The sequence below is a fragment of the Sus scrofa genome, chromosome 5 (assembly GCF_054392235.1).
Source record: "Sus scrofa isolate SSC_HxYL_T2T_F1_AM1 chromosome 5, Sscrofa_HxYL_maternal_Yorkshire_Landrace_v2.0, whole genome shotgun sequence".
In the NCBI taxonomy this organism is placed as follows: Eukaryota; Metazoa; Chordata; class Mammalia; order Artiodactyla; family Suidae; genus Sus; species Sus scrofa.
This window is the reverse complement of record NC_139387.1, coordinates 7,826,793-7,853,745: the sequence shown is the minus strand read 5'-3', so window position 1 is coordinate 7,853,745 and position 26,953 is coordinate 7,826,793. Positions and strand designations below refer to the sequence as shown.

Below are 26,953 nucleotides of genomic sequence, written 5' to 3'. Positions count from 1 at the left end.
TACCCTATCTTAGGTAACAGTACTCAAATCTAAACCACAAACTTAGACTCCCCTTCCTCCTGCCCCAAACATCTAAGTATAACTAATTATTTTTATAACTTATTCCTCAAATCCATCATTTTTTCTCCATCCCTACAGCTAGTGCTTTATTTTAGGTCCCTAATATTTCTTCCCTGGAGTACAGTCACAGCTTTGTAAAAACATTATAGAAAAGTTCGAACACACATGAAGGTAGAAAGAATGGCATAATAAGCAGCTTGTGTCCTCTATCACTTAGCTTCAAAATTTATCAATACACGCCTGGTTCCTCCTAGCATCCAGCCAATACCAGATCACTCAAGCAAATCCGGGCATCACCTAATTTCATCTTTAGTCTGTATATCTACTTTACTTTATTTTATTTATTTTTCATAGCCGCATCTGCAGTATATGGAAGTTCCCATGCTAGGGGTTGAACCAGAGATGCAGCTGAGCATAGTCACAGCAATGCCAGATCCTTAACCCACTGATCAAGGCCAGGGATTGAACCCACAGCCTCATAGAGACATCAGGTCCTTAACCTACTGAGCCACAGCAGGAACTCCTAGTCTGTATATCTAGAAGATAAGAACTTTTCTTTTCTTTTGCTTTTGCTTTTTGGGGCCGCACTCTTGGCTTACGAAAGTTTCCAGGCTAGGGGTCAAATCAGAGTTACAGCTGCTGGCCTACACCACAGCCACGCAGCATCCGAGTCGCATCTGCAACCTACACCACAGCTCACAGCAATGCCAGATCCTTAACCCACTGAGCAAGGCCAAGGATTGAACCCAAATTCTCATGGATACTGGTCGGATTCGTTTCCTCTGTGCCACAGTGGAACTCCTAAGAACTATTTTCTTAACATAATTACAAAATCATTATCACGCCGAAATTTTTTAAAAATTCCTCAATATCATTAACTATCCAGCAGATGTTCAAATGCTCCCTGCCTCATAAATTTTTTAGAGTTGATTTATTCAAATCAGAGTCCAAGAGAGACAACACATGTATTTCACTGATGTCTCTTAAATCTCATTTAATCTACAGATTCTTACTTCCTCTTTTCTTTTTTATTTGCTGGAAATACCAGATTGCTTTCCGACATTTTGGATTTTGCTAACTGTGCCATTTAACATGTTGCTCTATCCCCTATATTTACAGTAAATTGGGAGAGTTAGAGAATCATGATCCAATCCAGGTTCAAGATTTTTGTTTTTTTTTTTTGTCTTTTGCCTTTTGTTGTTGTTGTTGTTGCTATTTCTTGGGCTGCTCCCGCGGCATATGGAGGTTCCCAGGCTAGGGGTTGAATCGGAGCTGTAGCCACCGGCCTACGCCAGAGCCACGGCAACGAGGGATCCGAGCCGTGTCTGCAACCTACACCACAGCTCACGGCAACGCCGGATCGTTAACCCACTGAGCAAGGGCAAGGACCGAACCCGCAACCTCATGGTTCCTAGTCGGATTCGTTAACCACTGCGCCATGACGGGAACTCCGGGGTTCAAGATTTTCACCACAATATTTCATAGGTAGTAGTGTGTACTTCGGCAATAGCCTTTTTTTTTTTTTTTTTTTTTTTTCCACACCTGCGGCAGTTCCTGGGCCAGGGATCAAACATGCACCACAGATGTGACCAGGGCCACAGCGGTGACAATGCCAGATCCTTAACTCGCTGAGCCACCAGGGAACTCCAGCAATAGCTTAACTGTGCTCCTTCTCACACCAACATTGCCTCCATTAAAAAACATCCTTGTTACATCCTGGACTCTTATTTGTCCTTCAAAACCTAAGTGCTGCCTTCTCCAGAAAGCCTCCCTGATCACACCCTCCATGGAGATGCTAAATACCTTTCGCTCATGCTCCCCCAGAACCTGTGCCCACTTCTATTACTGCTCTTTACCAGATGGTCTAACGCCTCCTTATTAGCAGAGCTTGCACAGTGCCTGACCTGTGACAGCATTCATGAATGTATACCAAATGGAATGAAGAGCCCTATTTATCTCAGAAAATTCTAACAGCACGGGGAAGTTCATAACAAAAGAATCCCTAACTACCAAGGAAAGGCAGGTAGTCCACTACAATTTTCTTTCGAACACATGCTGAATGTGTTATTATTTAGAAAACTACACAAGGAAGACTAAAATTATCCACAGTACTGAGGTATAGCGTTAACATAAATAAGGACCTCCACAGTCTCAGCAATATTAAGTGCTAATGACAATGAAAATTCCCAAATTGTAGGAGATGAGCAGGAGAAACCAGAGGACCAGAGAGCCTGGCTCACCTAACAAAATAAGCAATCCTTTAATCACAGAAAGCTGTTAACTTCACTAACAACTGATATCAACTCCTACGATGGAATATAGTACAGACAGGTATAAACAAAATTAAGAATGCTTTTTTGTCATCTCGGTAGGATTCAGAACACAGAAATGTAATCTTGCTCCCATGTCCATTTCTGATTCAGGTTCTCATAAGGGCATGCAAGAGTATTTACTGAGGTTCAGCTTTACAAAGATCTAATCATCACTGAAATTTCACAGGCTTCAACCAGGTAAGTCTCTCGCCCAGACACCTGGTGTTGGGCAAAGTGAAAACATCCAAAAGATAACAAAACCCAGTACCCAGGCAAGTTGCTACAGGTCCTGGGCAGCTTCCACTTCTTGTGACCACAACTACTACCGATGAAAAACCCAGTCAAGACCTGCAAACCTGGGAAGCTCACACATTATCATAGGTATGCTATTCCTCAGCCTCAGGACAGATGGAGGCTACAGGTGCAGCTAACTTTTCAAAACAGAGTAAGTGTTAAGGACCATGACAGCCATAAATATAAACAGCCAACTCACCCATACAATACGTCTGAAATAGTGTCATTATGCAGTGCCAACGTCAGTGTACGCACAAAGACAAGGATGAATCAGACTGCCAATGCCTCTGCCCTCAAGTGTCTCATGATGGAGTAGAGTAGAAAATCTCTAACCAACAATTAAAAAAGAAAAAGTAATGTGCTAAATAAGAATACAAACAACAAGATAAGCAAATGTAAAAGCAGCAGCAATTAGTTCAAGTTATGAGAAATTTGGATTGCTTCTCAGGGGAAGGATGATGTGAGCTGGGTCTTTTAAAAAAAGTCACCAGAGTTTAACAGTTTCTTTTAGAATTCCCAACTCCACAGATCTGTACAGTCATGAATCATAAAGTAACACAGCCAAAAGAAACCCAATCTTGACCTAATCCAGACCCTTATCCAGAGAGGAGAGACAGACATGTAAGAAACTCTTCTATAAATTCCTGACAAGTAGTTCCCAGTCTGTTACTGGAGTACTTGTGGAAGAACCTTAAAAAATTACGTTTTAGTGAGAAAGGAAATGAGCTGAATGGTCAGAAATGATGAAACAACTATAAACACTTGGAGAAAGACTATTCCTCACTAACTATCAACGAAACACAAACTGAAATGAAAACACTTCAACTAATGCAAACATCTTTTACAAATAAGGCTATCAGTGCTCCTAAGTGAACCGGGCACTCTTAACAGGGCTGACGGAAGTGTAAACTGGTAGGCCACTTGGGGACAGAATGGGGACAACGCATTTCTCCAGAACTTCAACTGTTAACAAGACCTACAAAGGGTTTCACATCACTGTCTCTCTCGCCACTGAGTGGTGTTCTTTCAGGTTTTTTTTTTTTTTTTTTTTTTTGTCTTTTGTCTTTGTTGTTGTTGTTGTTGCTATTTCTTGGGCCACTCCCGCGGCATATGGAGGTTCCCAGGCTAGGGGTTGAATCAGAGCTGTAGCCACCGGCCTACGCCAGAGCCACAGTAACGCGGGATCCAAGCCGCGTCTGCACCCTACACCACAGCTCACGGCAACGCCGGATCGTTAACCCACTGAGCGAGAGCAGGGACCGAACCCGCAACCTCATGGTTCCTAGTCGGATTCGTTAACCACTGTGCCACGACGGGAACTCCCCTTTCAGTTCTTCAGTGCCAAGTTCTCCCTAGTTAACCCTGAACTGTCCTAGTCCCCCTTTCAACACTCCACCCCACCTCCAGGCTGTGCCCTCTTTCCTTTGTTTGGCCAACCACTGCTTGTACTTTGCCTCTCAGTCTAATTGTCATTTCCTCAAAAAGGCCTTTACTGACCAATGCCCTCCTCCACCCCCCACCCAAACTAGAACCATCCTGATTAGATCTGCTATTCTATATAACATTTTGTACTTTGTTCCCCCTAAGCACTTACCAAAACATGTTACTATGGATTGGTTTGTATAACTGTTTGATCTTCCTCTCTTATACTAACCATAAACTCCTTGACAATGAGAATCTCTTATGTCTTGTTCCTGCCTCTCCAATACTTACTATACAAATGGTGTTCACAGGCACAGAATAAATTTTTTTCAACAATAAAATGGACAAATTCTTTAAGCCAATATTTTCACTTCTAAGAAAATAATCTAAAATGCAGAAAAGACTTTAAAATTTCATCCAGGAGTTCCTGCCATGGCTCAGCAGAAACGAAACTGACTAGTATCCATGAGGACACAGGTCTGATCCCTGGCCTCGCTCAGTGGGTTAAGGATCCGGCACTGCTGTGAACGGTGGTGTAGGTCACAGACTTGGTTTGGATCTGGCATTGCTGTGGCTGTGGCACAGGCCAGCAGATACAGTTCCGATTCGACCCCTAGCCTGGGAACCTCCAGGCTGTGGGTGCAGCCCTAAAAAAATAAGAAAAAAAAATTTCATCCAAATATTAGCATAAGTGTGAAAAACAGAAAATGATTCACATGTCCAATCAGTGGGGCAATTAAATAAATGACCGCACAGAATGGAAGTTTTACACACATTCAAAATGTTTCAATGACTGAAAAATCTTAAGCTACAATCTAAGTGAAAAAAAGCAGGACACTCTATATTATTAGCTCAGTTATTTTTGAAACATACATTTGGAAAGAAGACTGGAGGGAAATGAACCATGCGCTAATAGGAATTTTCTCCAGGAGACAGGGGATGTATATTTGTGTGTGTGTGATTAAGACGGAGATTCTCGCTGGTTATCTGTTCTCCAGGAACTAGCACATTTGATGCATACATGAGAATGGGAAATTGATTATCTCTAAGTACTAAAATGAAATAGGTTATGAAATTCTCTAAATCACATTATAAACAGAATAACTCAATGAAATGACATGCTTAAGATTTGGGCATTTTCACATTGGCTTGAAGACCTAATCAAGAAAATCCTTGACATCCAGGCTTCCTGAGGAACATAAGTAACAAACCCTTTCCCCCTTCCCCAAGAAAATAATGTAATTTGCATCAGAAACTGCCCACTCAAAATCTTTACTTCTCCCAGCAGTTAATTGGTGCTGCCTGTGCAACACCAAAGCATGAAAGGATACAGTGTACCCTTGCAAGAAAAAAATACATTATCTGCCCTTGCTTCCACTGGCTACACTTGTGGAAAACAAATGAGTACTTCCTAAGTTTTACACAAAGGAGAAGAAAACCTCTGAAAGGAAAAGGAGTGTGTCCTTTTCACTCACATTCTCTCCCGTTTACTTCTCTTTACATAATTCTTCCCATCCCACCCAGCATAGCACATAACAGACAATTATAAACTGTATCTGTTATTTCTTCCAGAGAATATTTGGGACCAACAACAAGTTAGAAAATGAAAGAAAATTTAAAGATACCACAATAGCATCAAAATGTACGAAATCTCTAAAAATAAATCCAACGAAATATGTGTAAAAACCACCACACAGAAAATTATAAAACTTCATTGGGACATTAAGAAAATCTACATAGGAGTTCCCGTCGTGGCGCAGTGGTTAACGAATCCGACTAGGAACCATGAGGTTGCGGGTTCCATCCCTGCCCTTGTTCAGTGGGTTAAGGATATGGCGTTGCCGTGAGCTGTGGTGTAGGTCACAGACGCGGCTCGGATCCCGTGTTGCTGTGGCTCTGGCATAGGCCGGTGGCTACAGCTCCGATTCGACCCCTAGCCTGGGAACCTCCATATGCCGCAGGAGCAGCCCAAGAAATAGCAAAAAAAAAAAAAAAAAAAAACTACATAAAAGGAGAAAAATACCACATTCGTGGTACAATATTCAAAAGATGTTCCTTCTCTCCAAACTACTTTATAGATTTAATGCAATTCCAATCAAAATTCCACAATGACTTTAAAATTCATGTGGAAATGCAAAGGGCCAAGAATAAGCCAAGAAAGAGACACTTGGGAAGAGATGGGAGGACTGACTGTTCCCATTTAAAAGGACCAAGTACAGGTATCATAATGAAGACTGAGATGCAGTGCAAAAGCACAGACAGACAGACCAATGGAAACAATGAGTTCAGAAAGACATTCAAACGTGGGTAACTCCTTGATATGCAAAACAGGCAGCTCTGCTGATCAGTGGAAAAGATTATCTTCAATAAATAAGAACTCATTTGGAAAATAATTAAGTTGGGCCTTACATTATTCCCATGCAAAAAAATTAAAATACAAAGGTAACTATAAAACTCATAAATCAATTACTTTAAACTTAGAAATTCTTAATTAAAAGATACCATAAAGAGAATGATAAAGTTAAATCATAGAGTGGGAGAAGATATCTGTAACACATGTAAGCAACAACCAATTAGCATTCAGAATATATCAAAGAACTCCTAGTAGTTAATAAGAAAAACAACAATATGGTAGGGAAAAAAAGACAAAAAAATGTCACCAGGTATTTCACAAAAGAAACACAAATGGTCAATACATATAAGAAGAGATATTTAATCTCATTAGAAAACAATAAAATGAGGGAGTTCCCGTCTTGGCTCAGTGGTTAACAGATTCAATTAGGAACCATGAGGTTGTGGGTTCAATCCCTGGCCTCACTCAGTGGGTTAAGGATCTGGCATTGCCATGAGCTGTGGTGTAGGTCACAGACTTGACTCGGATCCTGTGTTGCTGTGGCTGTGGTGTAGGCCGACAGCTGCAGCTCTGGTTAGACCCCTAGCCAGATGCCGCGGGTACGGCCCTAAAAAGACAAACAAACAAACAAACAAAAAAACCCCAATAAAATGAAAATCAAGAACATCATAAGATATCTTCACATAACCAGCAGAGCACTAAGTATTAAAAATCTAACAAATACAACTGTTGGCATGCATATGGAGCAGTGGGAACTTTCATATACTGCTGGGGGATGTATAAACTGGAAAATCCACTTTGGAACAGAGTTTTTAGTATTACCTAGTAATTTTATGTTACTATATATTATAGGAACTTCCAGTCCTATGTATGTACGTATGTATGTGTGCGTGTGTGTGTGTGTGTGTGTACATACACACACTCATGCACCAGGATGCACAAAAAACATTCGCAACAACAGTTATAGCCTAACCCTGGAAACAATCCAAATGTTCACCAGAAGAATGGATTTTTTTTTTTTTTTTTTTTTTTTTTTTGCTTTTTAGGGCTGCACCCATAGCACATGGAGGTTGCCAGGCTAAGGGTCTAATCAGAGCTACAGCTGCCAGACTACACCACAGCCACAGCAACGCTAGATCCCCAACCGGATTTTTTTTTTAAACTAAAGCCATACATATAAATGAACAGCACATACACTGGGCATTAAGAAGAATACAGAATTATTCCACTCACATAAACTTTGCCTAAAACAGATTGTTTAGAAATAAATACATAGTAGTTAAAGCAAATGATTTGCGGTAAGTCATAATAATGGTTACTCCTAGGAAGAGATGGTGCTGTGATCAGAAAGGAGCATATGGAAGGTTCCTTGGGGCTCACAATGAGCCGCTGTTGAGCTGAGAGGTGGTTACACAGCTCTTTGCTTTATGTAAACTATCAGGATTTATGTATTTTCCACGTATATGTTATTATCTGCCTCCTCCCACACACACAAAAAGAAAAAGTCATGAATAGTAAAATATCTCTCGCTAATCTAATACCAAGGGGGGTGATTAGTATAAGAAGCTCTTTCAGCTGTGCAGATCTAATTTCAAATGTTCTGTCCCATTGTTCTCTATATTCATATCTGCTGGATCATGAACAATCTGTGATTCAGAAATAAAAGTTCCTACAAGTGTAGACAAAAGTAATTTCTTGTAGGTGACATTTCAAGTCTTTATTTACTCAGTCCTGGATGGGTTGGGAAAAGGCTCTTTCTCAATAATAAGAAAGCAAAATGCAAAAAATTCAAGTCATCCAAAGTTCTCATCAGCTTTAATAACCAAGCATGGATGTGTTAACTAGAACACAAGTGAAGGATAGCTATGGGGGGGGGGTTGCTGGGGGACCAAGCAGGAAAAAGGGAAGGTAAATCTCACCATTTCCAAAAAATTTACCTGGTATTCAACCCTAAAAACTATCCCCCGTAGTTAGAGTAGATGACTAGCCCCAAATTTAGTTTATAGGCAAAACCAGTAGCTGTGGTCCAACTTATTTTTCTTTACACCTTTCTCAGTGTCTCATTTACTGTATGCACTTTATAAAAATATCTGAATAATAATTTCCATACTGGTCACATCAGTGAACAGTAACAGAATCGTAGGAAGGTACAAATGACTGTCCTGAAATAAAATTTTTTAAATCAAGGATAAAAGGTCACGAGTATAACCCCCAAAATGCCAGCTTTCTCTTAGAAACATTTATAAGCTTGTCATCCATTCATTTATCTATGTAATGCCTTCTGAATAATGCATCCCAAGTAATCACTATTCACTGTGTCTTAAATCCGTAATCCCCAAACTTCAACAGGCATACCTCTTAGGATAGAGACAAGTCCCCAACTTATAAATGGGTTATATTCCAAAAGCTCATTTGTAATTTGATCATTTGGAATATGGAATGTACTTTCACACAAAAGCCATGAAATATGAACTATGGCAAAATTCCCAGGCTTGCCCACAAAAGCCTATAAGGTAACTGAAATGCAATATATTTGCAATGCAAAAAAGGAGCAAATGGTATTTCAGTTCCTATCCTAGAGGCTCCTGGAAATAGGCCTTACGCAGTCTCAGCCAGTTCTGAAACTCATTCATTCTTGAAAGATTTTTATCAGTCAGTATAAAGAAGGGGTGGATATGTAGAGAAAAGACAGCCAAAAGAGCACTGCGCCATTAAAGGAAGAAGCAAAGTAAAACTTAAATTTTCCATTATGACACATTCATTCAATATGTGCCAGAACTCCTGCAGCTGAAGCCAAAGGAGATGGGGTTAGATCATTAGAGAGGTTTTTCCAGGCTTCTCCAAGCCCAGGCTGGACAGGACCCGCAGGTATATCAATTCTGTCTTTCAGACCTAAGTGCTTAGCCTAGAAGAAAACAGCGAAGTAATATTTTAACATACACTTTGAAACGTCCCTTCCAATTTTTTCCGATTAAGCCAATAAAGGCTGGGTTAACCAAAAGCATTTCCTCTCAATAGGGTTTCAACTTTTTCCGTTTGGGAAACAGACATCAGGACTTTCACTGCTTGCTGCCCTGTAAGGACCTTTGCTAAGTCAATGAATTTCCATAAGATATGCTTCGAAATGAAAGAGATCTGAGAAGTCAATCACTCCACCTTTTCAACACACCATATACCACTCATGAAAAAGCACTTCCTCTAACCCTAGAATTCATTTAGTTCTAGAACGCCAAACCTTCCAATTTCATAATCCTCTAATGTGAGGAAAAAGAATAATGCACACATGTATGTGTAACTGGGTCGCCATGCTGTACAGTAGAAAATTGACAGAACACTGTAAACCAGCTATAAAGGAAAAAATAAAAATCATTATATATGTAAAAAAAGGATTTTCCATTTCTCTCTTACCTTTACTTTCCTACAAATTAAGCATACAAAGCATACCCAGTGTAAACGATAATGATGAATTTTTTTTTTTTTTCAGCAGTACATACAGCCTTCTTTTTGTGACAGAAAGAAGCACCATTCAGGTGCACAAAGAGAAAAGCCAATTATGGGCAGGAAAGCACTGCAACTAGATACTAACAGTACTGCCCCTGTCTAGACATTCACCTGATGGCTGCTGGATGGAATAAAAAAAAGAAGACAGTATGAAGTTTCACCAGGGACACAGCTTCCTAGTTTTCTTTACCAATAATTTCCATTTTCTCCTTATAACAGAATCTGATTTTGACAGCTATTTTAAGGATTTCTGCTAAGCAATTAATATTTCTGGCCATTGACATACATTCCACCATATAAGGTATTTTTCTGTAAGCATCAAACTTCTTATACAATTTTTTTTTTGCTTCTTAGGGCCGCACTCACAGCATGTGGAGGCTCTCAGGCTAGGGGTCTAATCGGAGCTACAGCTGCTGACCTACACCACAGCCACGCCAGATCCAAGCCACATCTGCAACCTACACCACAGCTCATGGCAACGCTGGATCGTTAACCCACTGAGCGAGGCCAGGGATCAAACCCACAACCTCATCGTTCCTAGTTGGATCGCTTCCCCTGTGCCACCATGGGAACTCCTTTATAGATTATTTCTTTGTTAAGTCACTGTCCTCCCCTTCAGCGTTGTTCTAATACCAGTATTTCACCACGGTTGCCTTTCCAATATTGAATACAATTTCAATCTGGGGGTTTATTTTCTCCTATCAAAATGTGATCATTATGTTGTACACACCGTTCCATTTGTCTGTTAGTTTCAAGTATCCATATTCTCTTAGAAGCATGCGCACAATTAATGAGGGCTCCTGGCAGTTAGGAAACCATTCTAGCAACCATAGAGGTTGGCTCAAACACAGCTCCAACTAAGATAGATGATCTAAATCAGAAGTTTTCAACTTGTGCTCTTTCGAGAGCAGCCTAAGAGGCAGGATGCCAAGTAAGGGGGGTTCTGGAGTCTCCATTCAGATTTCATTCAACCAGAGCAGCTGTTTTACACACTGGACTTATAAATAAAATCTCTAATGTACAGAGATCTTCAACTTTAAAAAAAAAGTTACTTAAAACTTCTGGTCTAAATGTTTTACCACTAATTAAGAGAATAAAAGAATTACTCCACAAAATACTTCACCTATACAGAGATGGACACAGAAAGTCTTAGTTTCAAATAATCTAAACCATGAATTGTTTAATTTTTTTCTTTTCAAGTTTTTTCTTTTCTGTCCAGAAAGAGTCAATGATCACTCTTTTCTTAATTGCCTAAATGTAAGAAATAAATGTTTCAGTGAATTAATAGTTCTTTCACCATTCATTCATTTGCACATACATTCAACAAACATTTATCAAACACTATACTCTTAAGATCTTGCTATCAAAATGCTGACCTCAGACCAACAGCACCAGCAATCACCTAGATGCTGGTTAGAGATGCAGAATCTCAGGCCTCACCAGATCTACAGAATCAGAATCTGCATTTAACAAGCACCCTTGCTGATTCATTAGCACACTAAAGTTTTTGGCTCAGCACTAACGATACCACAATAAATAAGACAGACACAATCCCTGATTTCACAAAGCTTCTCATCTAGTCAAATGTGATCATTATAAACCCCTAACCTAAGTTGGAATCTGAGGAAGAAGTACTACAAGAAGCAGCACCTACCTCTGCTTCTTGACTACACAGAAATGTTACCCAGAAGAGGAGAAGCAAGGTCATTCCAGGAACAAGAAACAGGACCTGAGAATTCCCCTGCGGTGCAGTGGGTTAAGGATCCAGCATTGTCACTGCAGTGGCTCAGGTTGCTGTGATGTGGGTTCAATCCCCGTCCTGGAAACTTCTACATGTTATGGGTACAGCCAAAAAGAAAAAAGGGAAAAAGGGGGACATGAAGTGGAACTGAGATGTGAAAGTGTATCTCTTATGGGAAATTCCAAATCTTTTTCTGAGAGATAAGGGGCAGGGCAGAGCTGGCTCTGAAGGTTTGCCAAGATGTAGAGTCTAAGGGGAGGAAATGGGGAACCACTAATTGATTTCAAGCAGGAGAGCAGCAACCTCAGTCATCCCAGTGGACAGAGGGACAAGATTAGAAACAAAGAGAGACCAGTTAGAAGGCCATCCTAGCAGAAATCCATGTATGACATTACTAAGAATCTGAACTAAGTGGCAGCTGTAAGATGGCAAGAAAAGGATGAATTCAGTAGATACAAGCATTGCAGAATCTACAAAAATTGGTGACTGATGGCTGGGAGGAAACACAGAGGAGACAGAAAGGAGATGGAGCAAAAAATTACTTCCAAAAATAGCATATTATAATCTTTCTGGAGGACAATTTGGAAATAATGATTTTTAAAAATTAAAAACTTCCGGTATTCCTGTCATGCACAGCAGAAACAAATCCAACTAGGAACCATGAGGTTGCAAGTTTGATCCCTGGCCTCGCTGAGAGGGTTAAGGATCCAGCGTTGACGTGAGCTGTGGTATAGGTCACAGATGCAGCTCAGATCTGGTGTTGCTGTGGCTGTGGTGTAGGCCAGCAGCTACAGCTCTGATTCAACCCCTAGCCTGGGAACCTCCATATGCTGCGAGTATGGCCCTAAAAAAACAAAATAAAAAAAATAAATAAATAGAAAACTTCATACCCAAACATGCTACTTTTGCAATCAGAAGGACAAAGTGTTCTTTATGTCCTTATCTTTTCATCTGCTTCTGGGAGCTTGTCCTACAATCACCTGCACCAAGGTGTTTACTGCAGTATTATTTATAACATAAAAAAATAAAAAGGTAAGAGTCTCACATGAGACTGGCTAAATGTCATTCATACACTATTCAAATATCAAGCAAACTGAAAAAGAATGGATATATGTATATAGATAACTGAGTCACTTCGCTGTATATCTGAAATCAATATATTGTAAGTCAACTATACTCCAATAAAATTTAAACAAAAACAAATATCAAGCAGAGAAAAAAATGTTTTTAAAAACAATTGAATGATAAAGCAAATCTCATGAAAACAATTTATACAAAGTAAAGATGCATAAAAGTAAATGAATTTTGAACAAAAGTAAACAAAAATAAAAACTGAGAGAAAATATATTAAATACTGCCACTGACTATAACTGAACTGCATAATTATGAGGAATTTTTATTTTCTTTTTTCCTACACTTTAGCTGATTATAAAACAAAATTCTTAAGGTTTTCATTCAGAAAGAAAACAAAGCAAAGCAACCCCCTGGTGTGAACATGTGGGTAGAAGATGGTGGCAATTCCTACAATGAAGAAAGAATTCAGCAGGAACGCAGTAAGCTGATGAGTTTAGCTCTGAGTCTGTGGCACACCCAGGGCAGGGGTTCAAGAGACAGCCCAGCAAATGAGTCTGGAGCTCAGGCCAGATACTTGTCCTGGAGATGTAACAGGGCATCAGCAGCATATAATGGTGGTTAGAGCCAGAGTTCTGGGGAAAACCACTCAAGGTAAAGATATAGAGTAAGAAGTAAGGAAGTCCTAGAGCTGAACCCTGGGGTGTAACAAACTTAAAGAGGTGAGTAGACAAAGAGAGCAAAAGATCTGAGCAGAAATGGGACTGGCTGGAAAGACCAAGTAAAGCCAGTAAAGAGTAGGGTCACAGACAGCAGCAGAGGGAAGGTCCAGGTCAGAGGGGTGGCCAACCAGGTTAAATGTTACAGAGGGGTCAAACCGACTAGAGTTCTTTTCCAATCTACAACCCAAAGCAGTGGCGGTTTCTGAAGAGAGGGAGGGACAGAAGTGAGGATGCAATAAAGTCTTTGGAATTTGGGAAAGTAAAACACGGTGACTTGAAAACTGCTCTTTCAGGAGCTTGACCACAAAGGGAAGATTAGAGAGCCGCTGTTGTTCAAAATGGGAAGATAATTCAGTTGATTTCTATGCCAAAGAGCTGAGAGGGAAAGGCTGAAGATACACCAACACCTCTGCCCCAAGAGCAACAGCTGCCCTCTGTTCCACTGAGACCATCACAGCTGTCGGCACCAATTGTCTCCACTTCCTGCCCAAGAGAGGACAGTTGTGTTGTCTGCTATCTGTCCTCACCTTCACTGTCATTCCTCCTATCCCAGAGGAATGCTGGTCCTTACTCCTGCTCAAGGCAGAGCCACTATCTTTGGATTCCATCTTTTGGCATCTCCCAGGAACCTTGCTCCATCAGTTATCCTCTCTCCTTTCCCAATTTCAGCTCTTCCCTCTGGACTGACTCTTTCCCCTTAGCACATAAATAAGCGGAACTTTCTGCTATCTTGGAGGGAAAGTATAGAAGTTAGAAATGGGAAAAAAAATACCAAAAAACTTGAGTGTTCACTATTTCCCAAAACAAAAAACGCTTGAGTTTCCACTACGTTTCCCATTATAGACGTAAAAACACTGCTCTTACTTCTTAGTGGATGAATCAAGTAAATCATTCACCTATTTATTCAATAAACATTCACTGGGTGTCCACTATGAGCCAGGAGTTGAATATACACCATGAACAAAATAAAGTTTCTGGCCTCATGAAATACAGACCATAAACATATATACATACACACACAGTACAAACACACACACAGATGAGAGGTACTCAGAGGAAAAACAAAGCAGGACAGAGAGTAATGGGAGGTACTATTTTAGATAAAATAGTCAGGAAAAGCCTCCCAGAGAAAATGACATTTGTGTAGGAACATCAGTACCACAGTAAGGCAAGTACCAAGGCCCTGGGGCAGGAGCATACTCGATATGTTCAAGGAACACCAAGAAAGTCAATGTGGCTGGAACAGAGTAGAGTGAGCTGGGGAACAGAGGTCAGAGGTGATACCAGGACCATGTTATAAGAACTATTGGAGTTCCTGTCGTGGCGCAGTGGTTAACGAATCCAACTAGGAACCATGAGGTTGCGGGTTCGATCCCTGGCCTTGCTCGGTGGGTTAACGATCCGGCGTTGCCGTGAGCTGTGGTGTAGGTTGCAGACGCGGCTCGGATCCCGTGTTGCTGTGGCCCTGGTGAAGGCCAGCAGCTTCAGCTCTGATTCGACACCTAGCCTGGGAACCTCCATATGCCTCGGGAGCGGCCCAAGAAATGGCAAAAAGACAAAAAAAAAAAAAAAGAACTATTATTCCATCATATGCCCCATGGGAAGGCATTGAAGGGTTCTGAGAGGAGTGTAACAGGTCTGATTTCAGAGTTCAAAGGCCCCAGTCATGGTGCTGAGTGGAGAATTCCAGTTACAACACAGAGTGATGAAGTATAATGACAAAGGGCAATTGGGCAAAGCAAAAGAGGACACCTAACCCTGAACATGGGTGAGGACAGGCTTCTCAAAGGGAGGGATGTCTGAAAAGAACACGAAGGACCAAGTGAGAGTTGGCAAGAAGGCATGGGGTGGGGGCAGAGGTGAGGGTGGGTTCCCAAATAGAGAGCAGAGCTGTAGAAAAGTGATTGGAGTTTTGCAAAGGTTTGGCATTTCTATCCCTCAGTATCAAAACAGCCAAAAAATATTTTATAGGGAGTTTCCTGGTGGCCTAGGGTTGAGGGTCGAGGCTGAGCATCTGACATCATTACTGCTCGCATCACTGCTGTGGCGCGAATTCAGTCCCTGGCCTGGGAACTCCAGCATGTTGTGGCCAAAAGAAAAAAATTATAAAAATATACTACTTACAGTGTCTACCTCCAAAAAAGATACTAGAGAATAAACCTAGTAAATTATGTGCATGACCTTTATGGAAAAAATTATAAAATCTGTGGATAGATATTAAAGGAGGCCTATTTTATTTTATTTTTGGCCACACTCATGGCATGTGGAAATTCCTGGGCCAGGAATTGAACCCACATTACAGCAGTGACCCAAGCTGCTGTAGTCACAACAAGTGGATCCTTAACCTACTGTGCCACAAAGGAGCTCCTAAAGACGGCCTATTTAATTGGAGAGATAAACCTAACTCATAGACAGAAAGACCCAATATTTAAAATGTATATTCTCCCCATTAATCTATAAATGATGTTTCAAATCAAAATCTCAACAAGTACACCCAAAGACATGTACAAGAATTTCACAGTAGTTTCCACTGTGGTGCAACGGGATCAGCAGTGTCTTTGGAGCTCTGGGACGTGGGTTCGATCCCTGGCTTGGCACAGTAGGTTAAGGATCAGCACTGCTACAGTTGCAGCTTAGGTCACGTTTGTGGCTGGGATCTGCCCCCTGGCCTGTGAACTCCACATGCCTCAAAGCAGCCAAAAAAAAAAAAAAAAAAAAAATTTCACAGCGGAATGATTCAGAATAGACCCAAGCTAAAACAAACCAAATATCCATCAAAAGTAAAAACTGACAAATTACATTCATAAAATGGATAGATTATAGCAACAGAAAATAAACTATAGCTACACACAATTCAACACAAATGAATTTCAAAAACATAAAAGAAGCCACCAACAGGATACCATACAGCATAACTCCATCTATATCAAGTTTAGAATCAAGCAAAATTAACCTATTGTGTTAAAAGTCAGGACAGCAGTTTCCTCTGGGCAGGAAGGAGGGCTACGGATCAGGAAGAAGCAAAAGGGGTGATTCTGGGGTGCTGCAAATGTTTTATTTCTTCATTAAGTTGTAATTACACGCAGGTGTATTTACTCCGTGATAACTCAACAGCCACAATGCTTACAATTTGTGCGTTATTCTGTATCAATACTATGCTGCAATAAAACGGAAATGTATCCGTGCTTGCAATTTACTTTAAAATGCCTTCAAAAAAATAAGGTGGATGATGGACAAAGGAATGGACAGATCTATTATAAAGCAAATATTATAAAGTGTTAATGGTAGAATCTAAGTGGTGGATATAAAGGTGTTTATTTTAAAACCTCTACTTCTGCTGTGGCTCTGGTGTCTGCTGTGGCTCTGGTGTAGGCCAGCAGCCACAGCTCTGATTAGACCCCAAGCCTGGGAACCTCCATATGCCGCAGGAGCAGCCCTAGAAAAGGCAAAAAGACAAAAATAAAAATAAAAAAAACAAATAAACTTGGTACCTCCACAAAAAAATAAATAAATAAAATAAAACCTCTACTTCATCATATGTTTGAAGTTTTTCATAATAAAATGTTGAAGGAAAGGTTTTTTTGGAGAACTTCACAAGCTGATTCTAAAATTATGGAAAATTAAAAGGGTAAGATTAGCCAAAACAACTTAGAAGAAGAAAAAGGCAAGGAGAGCCCCAATCCTAACAGATAGAATTAGTAAGTAATAACAACTAAAATGAGGTAATATGACACAGAGATGAAGAGAAAGACCAGTGAAACAGAACAGAGAGCCCAAAAACTAACTCCTGCACACAGAGAAACAAAATAAAAGTGACATTAAAGATCACTAGGGAGAAGTAGAACTGTTCAATAAACGGTGATTCGTAGACTAGATTAGAAGAAATCAGAGAGTAATGTTAACAACTCACAGGGAAAATAAATATTCAACAATAAGTACAAGTTGTTAAAGACTATTATACAATAAAGTTATTTCTCCAATTAATATATAAATATATATAGTTTACAAAATGAGATACATATATTGCTTAGGAATATATTCATACAGTAAAAAAAAAAAAAATAGAGAAACACTTGCAATGAAATACCAAATTCAGGGTAGCAATTACCACTTGGGGTGGGTGAAGACTCAGGGAGTGTACATGAGTTGTATGGTACATGGGTACATAGGTATTTGCTGCATTACTCTTTATACCTTTTAAAAATCTTAAATACTTCATGACAAAGTATACTTTTTTTAACTAACAAAAGTCTGAAGTAATAGTACATGGTTTGTACTAAAAGCAGTTAAATAGGTTAAAGCAAAGACTAGGACTAAAGGAATAATGAGAAAAGCTTAAAAAAAAAAAACAAAACAGAAAGCAACTAGGTCCTGAAAAGCCTCATAAAACACATCCAGAAGCTTACTTTGTTTTTATTCTGTAAGTCAGTCACTGAAAAAGTATTCCGCCAGGGAGTTCTGGAAGATTACTCCAACAAGGTATGGGATAGGGAAAGTTTCCTAACAACACAGGCTGGTTTACCACTTAATCACTAATCTTAGCACAATTTATAATACAGTGATAATAAATATTTGCTGAACTAATGAATTTACAGAAAAGGGAGGGAGAAGCAAAGAAGTAGGAAGACAAATTAGAAAGCAATTATGATAACCTAGGCAGGAAATGCTGGGTTAACAATGACCACCTATACTTGTTGTTTCTCTAGTTTATAAGAAATACTGGAGTTCCCATCGTGGTGCAGTGGTTAACAAATCTGACTAGGAACCATGAGGTTGTGGGTTCGATCCCTGGCCTTGCTCAGTGGGTTAACGATCCGGCGTTGCCGTGAGCTGTGGTGTAGGTCGCAGACGCAGCTCAGATCCCACGTTGCTGTGGCTCTGTCGTAGGCCAGTGACTACAGCTGTGATTAGACCCCTAGCCTGGGAACCTCCATATGCCGTGGGATCAACCCTAGAAAAGGCAAAAAGACAAAAAAAAAAAAAAAAAGAAAAGAAATACTAAGATTATAAGAAACTTTCAAAAGATGTAAAATAAAAGTAAGGATCTATGACATTATAAACATGAAGACCTTGGTTCAAATCAGGCAACTGAGTAATTCCATATCTACTCACCATTCTTCCGCTCACTAAGTGGAGGCAAATTGGGGTTCCTGCCAGGGTGGAGGCCTAGGGTCAGCTCGGGCTGCAAGGAGAGCTCCTGCAGTTCATTGGCAACAGCCTCGCTCTGGGGGCTGGGTGCCGCAGACAGGGACACCAGCACTGGTTCATCATCATTTTCGCCAGCCCCTCCTCCGTCCAGCCCATTCACAGCAATGACGGAAGGGGGCAGGCACACGACGCTGGAGAAATCCACCTTGGCTTTCGTGATGGCAACCTGGAAACGGAAGAAGAAACAAGTTTGGATGTGGAAAAGAGCCTAGGCCATTGCGTACATATTGAATACTGATATTATAAATTATATTATTGGCAGGCTACCACTATTCTTATAAAAAGCTTTTTGTAAAGTAAGCTAGCATCTTTATTTATTTACTTATTTATTTATTTTTAGCCACACCTGAAGCATGAAGAAGTTCCAGGGTCAGGGACTGAATCCAGGCCACAGCAGTGACAATGCTGGATCCTTTACACGCTGAGCCTCTAGGGTACTCCTAAGCTAGCACTATTATTAAACTAATATTTACTATTCCACACTCACAAAGTGCATGAGATTTCAAGTCCAATACTATCCTCAACTATATCAGTTAGAAGGAGGGAAAATTTCTTTAAGAAAATTCTCAAGCCACTGGATTCCACAAAGAAATATAGATATTTGTTGGCTAATGGATATTAGATCAAATTTTTTATTTTCATATAATTTTAAAAGGTTACTTTCCATTTACTGCAAAATATTAGCTACACGCCTTTTTCAATACATCCTCAAGCCTATCTTACACTCAATTGTCACTCTTCCCCCTGCATACTGCCCCTACCATGGTAACTAGTTTGTTTCTTATGAGTCTGCTTCTTTTTTGTTATATTCACTAGTTTGTTGTATTTTTCAGATTCCACATGTAAGTGATACTGTCCAGTATTTGTCTTTACTTTCAGACTTGTTTCACTTAGCACAATGCCCTCCAAGTCCAACCATGTTGCTGCAAATGGCAAAGTATCATTCTTTTTTACGGCTGAGTAGTATTCCTGTGTGTGTACGTGTGTGTGTGTGTGTGTGTGTGTGTGTGTGAGACATTTTCTTTGTCCATCCATCTGTTGACGGATGCTTAGGTAGTTTTCTTATCTTGGCTACTGTAAATAATGTTGCTAAGAACACTGGGGTGCATGTATCTTTTCAAATACTGTTTTTGTTGTTTACCTCAAATATTTTAACCTACCTGAACATTTAATCACAGTACCTAGGAAAGGGATATTCAAAACAAAACATATGGCAACATAAGAAAGAACAAAATCTTCAAATATGACAAAGACTACAAATAACATGAGAGTCCTTTCAACAACATGGGAATTAATGGTTAAGTGAATTAAAACTCTATTCATCCACCAAATCCTGTGGAATGATTAAAAATAATTTTTACAAAGCATTTCAAATGTGGAAAATGTTTATCTAAAGTTAAGTTTAAGGAAAGTAAGATAGAAAAATGCATACTCATATAAAAATATCACACAGAAAAAAAAACTAACAAAAAACATAAGGAGGTTTACCAAAACACAAAACAGGTTCTGTTTGGACTATGAACATTTTTACTTTCTTTAGTTTCCAAATGTGCTCCTAAAACACATATATTGCTTTTATAATGAAAAAGCTATAATTCTTAATCTAAAGAGGGGAACTAAGAGTCTCCTGCAGACTTCAGTGAGGAGTTACACATAATTTTTGGAATCTAATATTTTCAACAAAATATTAGAAAGCCATGAAATGCAGAAAGGCACTGAAAACTAAAAGGACCATCACATTCTACCTTCAGGTAAGACTACAGTGTGCCCAAATCTGAATGCAGTTCTGATTGGTCTTCATAAAACATCAAAGGAATGGAAAAGATCCAGATTAAAGCCATTAATATGGGGGGGGGGGCTGACGTTAAGAAAAATAAAGATATTAAGGACTCTCTACTCCACAAAGTCTGAAAGAAGGTTAGTGAGGCAAGTTTAAAAGGAAAAAAATATACATTAGGAACTCAATAGCCTTAAGAGGCAGTATGGACAAACTTTGGGAAAAGAATTTTTAAGGGTTTGAACAATTGGAGGAATTACAAAACAACAAATGTCTATGAAGTAAATCCAGAAGCAAACCTTCAAAGAATTTTTTCCCATCATTTAAGGCATGTCTCTGTGTGTACTGGGAAAAAACAACTGTTGTACATAATTCATTTATCTGGCTTTTCTTTGCCACTGACCCTGAAAGGGAACATCTGCTTTCTTAACAGCAGCCTTTTTTAAGACTAAAAATTTCAATTTTATAATAGTCAACATTCCTTTGAGACCCCAACTCCTTAGGAGAGCAGTCCTCAATACTCTTCCCCACTTTGAAACATACGAGCATGTGCACATACATGCACACACACACATGCACACGGATGACGGCACAGAGATGGGAATTTAAAAAAAAAAAAAAAAAAAAAAAACACTCTTAAATGAGTCCTAAAGGAAAGTGGGAGAACAGTATCAAAACTTCAGCCTTGGAGTTCCCGTTGTGGCGCAGTGGTTAACAAATCCGACTAGGAACCATGAGGTTGCGGGTTCGGTCCCTGCCCTTGCTCAGTGGGTTAACGATCCGGCGTTGCCGTGAGCTGTGGTGTAGGTTGCAGATGCGGCTCGGATCACGCGTTGCTGTGGCCTCTGGCGTAGGCCGGTGGCTACAGCTCCGATTCAACCCCTAGCCTGGGAACCTCCATATGCCTCAGGAGCAGCCCAAGAAATAGCAACAACAACAACAAAAAAGACAAAAAAATAATAATAATAAATAAATAAAAAAGAAATGCTTTAAAAACAAACAAACAAACAAAAAAAAACTTCAGCCTTAAGACCTAGGAAAAGTAGCTTCACATACAGTAACATGTTTTCAGTAAACAGTTGTTAATAGGCAATGGAGGAGTTCTGGCCTTGCTGTGGCTGTGGTGTGGGCCGGCAGCTGCAGCTCCAATTCGACGCCTAGCCTGGGAACCTCCATATGCCAAAGGTATGGCCCTAAAAAGACCAAAAAAAGGAAAAATTTACTAAACTAACTCATATTGTTCACTGAGCTTGAAAGGATAAACTGTCTATTCTTTAAAATGTCTCTTTACTTTTCAGTAATTCAGAACAAGCTTCTTCCTATTACTCTAAATTTTGATAGTTATTATTGCTAAGATTCAGAAAACTGACATTCACCTATGTTACTGCTCTCAAGAGACAATAAAGATCCATCCATCACATGATATCACGACTTTTCCAATGAAGCATGAAGTTAAACTGCATGAGTCTGTATTTCCAATATATACTTAAAGCGCATAACCAGTACTACTACTACTACTTCTTCCTTTTTTTTTTTTTTTTTTTTTTCTTTTTAGGGCCACACCTGCAGTATATGGAAGTTCCCAAGCTAGGGGTCAAATCAGAGCTGCAGCCACCAGCTTACACCTTAGCCACAGCAATATGGGATCTGAGCTGTGTCCGCGACCTACACCACAGCTCACAGCAACACCAAATCCTTAACCTGCTGAACGAGGCCAGGGACTGAACCCACATCCTCATGGATACTAGTCAGGCTCACTGCCACTTAGCCACAAGGGGAACTTCCATAACCAGTACTTCTAAAATAAGATTTAAAAAAAATAAACCGTGGAGGAGTTGCTGCTGTGGTGCAATGGATTGGCGGTGTCTGTGCAGCACCAGGACACAGGTTCAATCCCTGGCCCAGCACAGTGGGTTAAAGGATCCAATGTTGCAGCTGTGGCTGGAATCTGATCCCTGGCCCGGTAAGTCCATATGCCATAGGGCAGCCAAAAGTGGGGGAGTGAGACTGCGGAATATGGCCCCTCCAAGAAAGTCAATCCGAGTCAAGAGCTAGGCATGAAGAGAAAATTAAGTTTAAAAAGTAGTATTTCTTAGAACTCATATATTTTTAAGAGATTAAAGAAAGGAATATCAAATTCTGTAGTAACTTGGACCATAATTGTGCCTATCACGTCCTGGAATGAAAGAAAAAGCGATTTGAAAAACTATTTTAGCGTTTTATTCAGAATTTAATAGCTTAATAACTGATTAAGTTCCATATTCATAGGATCATTAATGGCTTGAAGAGGTCACTTAAAAATGTTACATACCTATATAGTTCGCCATACATTTTTTTTTTTTTTTGTCTTTTTTGTTGTTGTTGTTGTTGTTGTTGCTATTTCTTGGGCCACTCCCGCGGCATATGGAGGTTCCCAGGCTAGGGGTCCAATCAGAGCTGTAGCCACCGGCCTACGCCAGAGCCACAGCAACGCGTGATCCGAGCCGCATCTGCAACCTACACCACAGCTCACGGCAACGCCGGATCGTTAACCCACTGAGCAAGGGCAGGGACCGAACCCGCAACCTCATGGTTCCTAGTCGGATTCGTTAACCACTGCGCCACGACGGGAACTCCCGCCATACATTTTTATTGGGTAAATTATATGCTACAGCAGTACTTGTTAAAGATTTCAAAAGTTTCAAAAGTATCCTTTCAAAATGCTAATATTAAATGGTACTACAATAAAATTCTCCCATAAAAAAATGGTAAGGGGCCAGGGGAATAGATGAAACAAGACTGGCAGAACACTAGTAACTGTTAAAGCTGAATATTGGGTATGTGGAAATTTATTATACTATTATTCTCTCTATACTGGTGTATGCTTGCTGGCCTTCTTAAAATGTTTTTTAAAAAAACATTTTTTAAAATAAGATTCTTCTATAGAACAAAGTGAAGATGTGGTGAGACATAAAGCAAGGCTTCCTTAATCCTGACCTTGGAAAAGAAGCCAAACAAAAGTCATCTATTAAGTACGAACCCAAAAAAAGAGAAAATATTTAGCATGAAATACATATATATAGGGAAGATTTATTTCTCTAGCAAACATACTGCTTTCTACTCATTTTTAAATAGCCCACAGGAAAAAAGTCCTAGTAAACTCTGACAATCTAGAGAGAAGATTTAAAAATGCTGAGAATAGCCATCGTGGACTAAGCCTCCTCTACTAGTTCCCGAACACCTCTAAAATCTTACTTACTGTAAAACTTGCATGAAAAAGAAAACCTAAGAGAATAACATTTATCTCAGATTATATGCATCATATCATTTAGAGAAATTTAACTTCTATCTCAAAATACTTTCTGAAATGTCTCTGGAGAAAAATAATTAAAATAACCCAAAGAAAAATTCTGTGTCATGTTTTGGTGCTGTAAACTTGTAATTCCAAACTGTAATTTGTGAAGTCCAAAATCAAACTTTTTCTTTTTTTTCATCATAGGATCACCAACTCCAATTTCTTGGCTGCTGATTCACATGCGATCAGTAGCAGCCAGAACGAAAACAACATGGGGGCACGGTCAGCTCCCACAACCCATCTGTTTCCCTCTTCTGCTGGCCTGATTCTGCCTCATCCTCTCTCCACCCCACCCCCATTTGGGTTTGCATGCCTTCTGCTGGGGCCGAGTGGCACATGCAACTAGAAACAGCAGCACAAGATGTGTTAGAGAAATGGAAGCGCTTAGACAGACAGCTGATAACTCCAAAAAAATTATATACAAACATAGGTATAGGGAGATTCATTATACACTCTATATAGGTGCATGTTTGCTAAATTCTTACACTTCTTTTCAAATTTTAAAAATCTCTATTATGACCCATGACAAAGAGTTTCATACAACCAAATAATATGGTTCTTCCGAAAAAAATTTCTCTGTATGAAAAAGAAAAAAATGCCTTTAATCAATTAAGGAACTTTTTTTTTTAGCTGTACAGAATTTTACCTTTATTTTTATTTTTTTTTCTTTTTAAGCCCACACCTGCAGCATATGGAAGTTCCCACACAAGGGGTCAAATCAGAGCTACAGCTGCCCGCCTATGCCTACGCCACAGCAATGCCCAATCCAAGCCACACCTGCAACCTATGCCACGGCTCACAGCAACACTGGATCTGTAACCCACTGAGTGAGGCCAGGGATCAAACCTGTAACCTCATGGATACTAGCCGGGTCCATTACTGCTAAGCCACAATGGGAACTTCCTTTTTTTTTTTTTTTATTTATCTTCTACAGAGTTGATAAACCAAAATCTTTAAAACTCTGACTAAGCAGACATACATATAAAACAACACACAAAAAATTTCTGAGAAGAGGTATTTTCTAAGAGCTACCTATGTACTACATACTGCCCTAGAACCTACAGTAAAGAGTGAGGAAAACAAGCCTTGCGAATTAGTTGCCCTTATCTCTGTTACTACCACCCCTATTATCTTCAAATGTCTTAAAAACTCCTCGGCCTTGGATAATGTGAGAAAAAGGATGTATACGTATGTATAACTGGGTCACTTTGCTGTACAGAAGAAACTGACAGAACACTGTCAATCAACTATAATAAAAAATATATTTTTAAACTACTCAGCTTTCTAGAGATGACAAAGAAAAGGCCTTTTTGCTCCCTCTTCATCTTAGAAATCATTCATAACCAAGGAGTGCAAGAAATAGGAAAATATAAAATCTTTTTCAAAACAACAGAAAAAACACATGAAGAGTGGCATAGCGGATTAAAGACGGCTGCAAATTCTCTGACACGTCTCTCTTTGAATCTGAGCCAGTTCTGGGTCTAGACTTTAAGAGGACTAGCAACTTTTACCTTGGTCCCTGGGAGCCCTGTACTCCCAGAAATCCAACTACTCTGATGGAGAGACCATAAAAAGAGATCTTAAGGCTACAGTGAAAAGCAGAGGGATCCAGAGAAGACTAGCCTCCCAGAGAGCAAAAGAATCCTCAAGCTAAGCCCTGACCAAATCCTTCACCCACAAAATTGCAAAATACAATAAATGACATCAGTTTTCTTAATATCAACACTGGAAACTGAGATAATAGAGTATGCCTTCAAATTCTCAAGAAAAAAGTTATTTTCAAGTTGCAACTGCTTACAGAGTCTATCTCAAGAAAAAAGTTACTTTCAAGTTGCAACTGCTTACAGAGTCTATCAATCATGCATGAAGGCATTCCCAGTAACAAAAACTTCACCACTCAAGAAATTTTTTTCAGAGAGCTCCATGGCTTTTGCTCACGTCAAGTTTTTAGCTCCTCCTGATCATTCTATAGAGGAAATCAGATATCCAAGTTTTTCCTCGTATCCCAACAAAACATTGGGATAAAAGTTTATAACACTGCCACTTCAACAGCAACAGTACAAGGCCCTTCAGAGTACCTGTTTCATTTCTCACTACTGTCCACTTTATGTACCCACTACTCCCACCACAGGTACCTGTTGTGCTGCTTTCTACTTGTGACTGCCTAGAACTCTTCCTCTTTCTCCATCCTACACCCCTTCTCCCTATCATCCATCCCCTTCCAACAGCTATGTGTCCATAAGATCCCATGCTTGCCTCCCACTGATTAATTTTACTGCTATTAAAATCAACTGATCTGGAATTCCCATTGTGGCTCAGCGGGTTAAGAACCCGACTAGTATCCACGAGGATGCAGGTTCAATCAGTGGGTTAAAGATTGGGCGTGGTCATGAGCTGTGGTGTAGGTTGCAGACGTGGCTCGGATTCCCTGTTGCCACAGCTGTGGTGTAGGCTGGCAGCTGCAGCTTCAATTAGACCCCTAGCCTGGAAACTTCCACAGGCTGCAGGTGTGGCCCTAAAAAGCAAAAAATGAATGAGTGAATAAGTATGGACTGATCCATTAGGCAGTTAAATTCATTGAGGAAAGGAATTCCATTCTATTGTCTTTTTCACTTAAGTACCAAGATTCTATACTTGATACAGAACAAGAACTCAATAAAACATTTGTTCCTTTACTGACTGTATTAATCTCATAGTAACCACGTGACATATACAATCAAGGTCAGCATTAATACAGAAAAAAAGAGGGAGAAAGATTCTGTCATAAGTCAGTATTTAAGTTCAAATAGAAATACACAGATGATAAGAAAAGCCTTCCTAATAGAGGTAATATTAAGGTTTGAGAACAATCATGAAAAACAGGCAGCACTGACAGGATTAATTTTTCATTCATTCTTTCAATAACTATCTACTGAGTACCTACTATACTCCAGGCATTGTCCTGGGTGCCGGGGGATACTACAGTGAATGAAATAAAGTTCCTGCCCTCAGGGAGCTTATATTCTTCCAGGAGATAGAACGGCTTGAACAAAAACATGGTCGTGAGGATGTGTGGAGTATGTTCTAAAAGGCAATCAAATACAAGTTATGTGGGATGGGCCTAGAACAGTGAGCTGAGTTTCCCTCTAGGAACTAGGGAACTACATGATCCAGCCATG

General features: G+C 39.8%; 1 protein-coding gene and 1 long non-coding RNA gene across 2 annotated transcripts in view; both read right to left on the bottom strand.

The window, feature by feature from the left end:
- The window catches only part of MRTFA (myocardin related transcription factor A), a 198,855-nt gene that overhangs the window by 104,156 nt on the left and 67,746 nt on the right, over positions 1-26,953 (bottom strand). The window contains 1 exon segment of the mRNA NM_001436086.1: positions 18,589-18,850. Within this exon segment, the coding sequence (NP_001423015.1) occupies positions 18,589-18,829 (241 nt within the window). The 5' untranslated portion in view covers positions 18,830-18,850.
- On the bottom strand, positions 8,490-14,819 carry LOC146403111 (uncharacterized). The gene is made up of 2 exons (XR_014803022.1): positions 12,476-14,819; positions 8,490-10,355 (listed from the first exon to the last, which is right to left on the bottom strand). It is a non-coding gene; the product is annotated as an uncharacterized LOC146403111 (long non-coding RNA).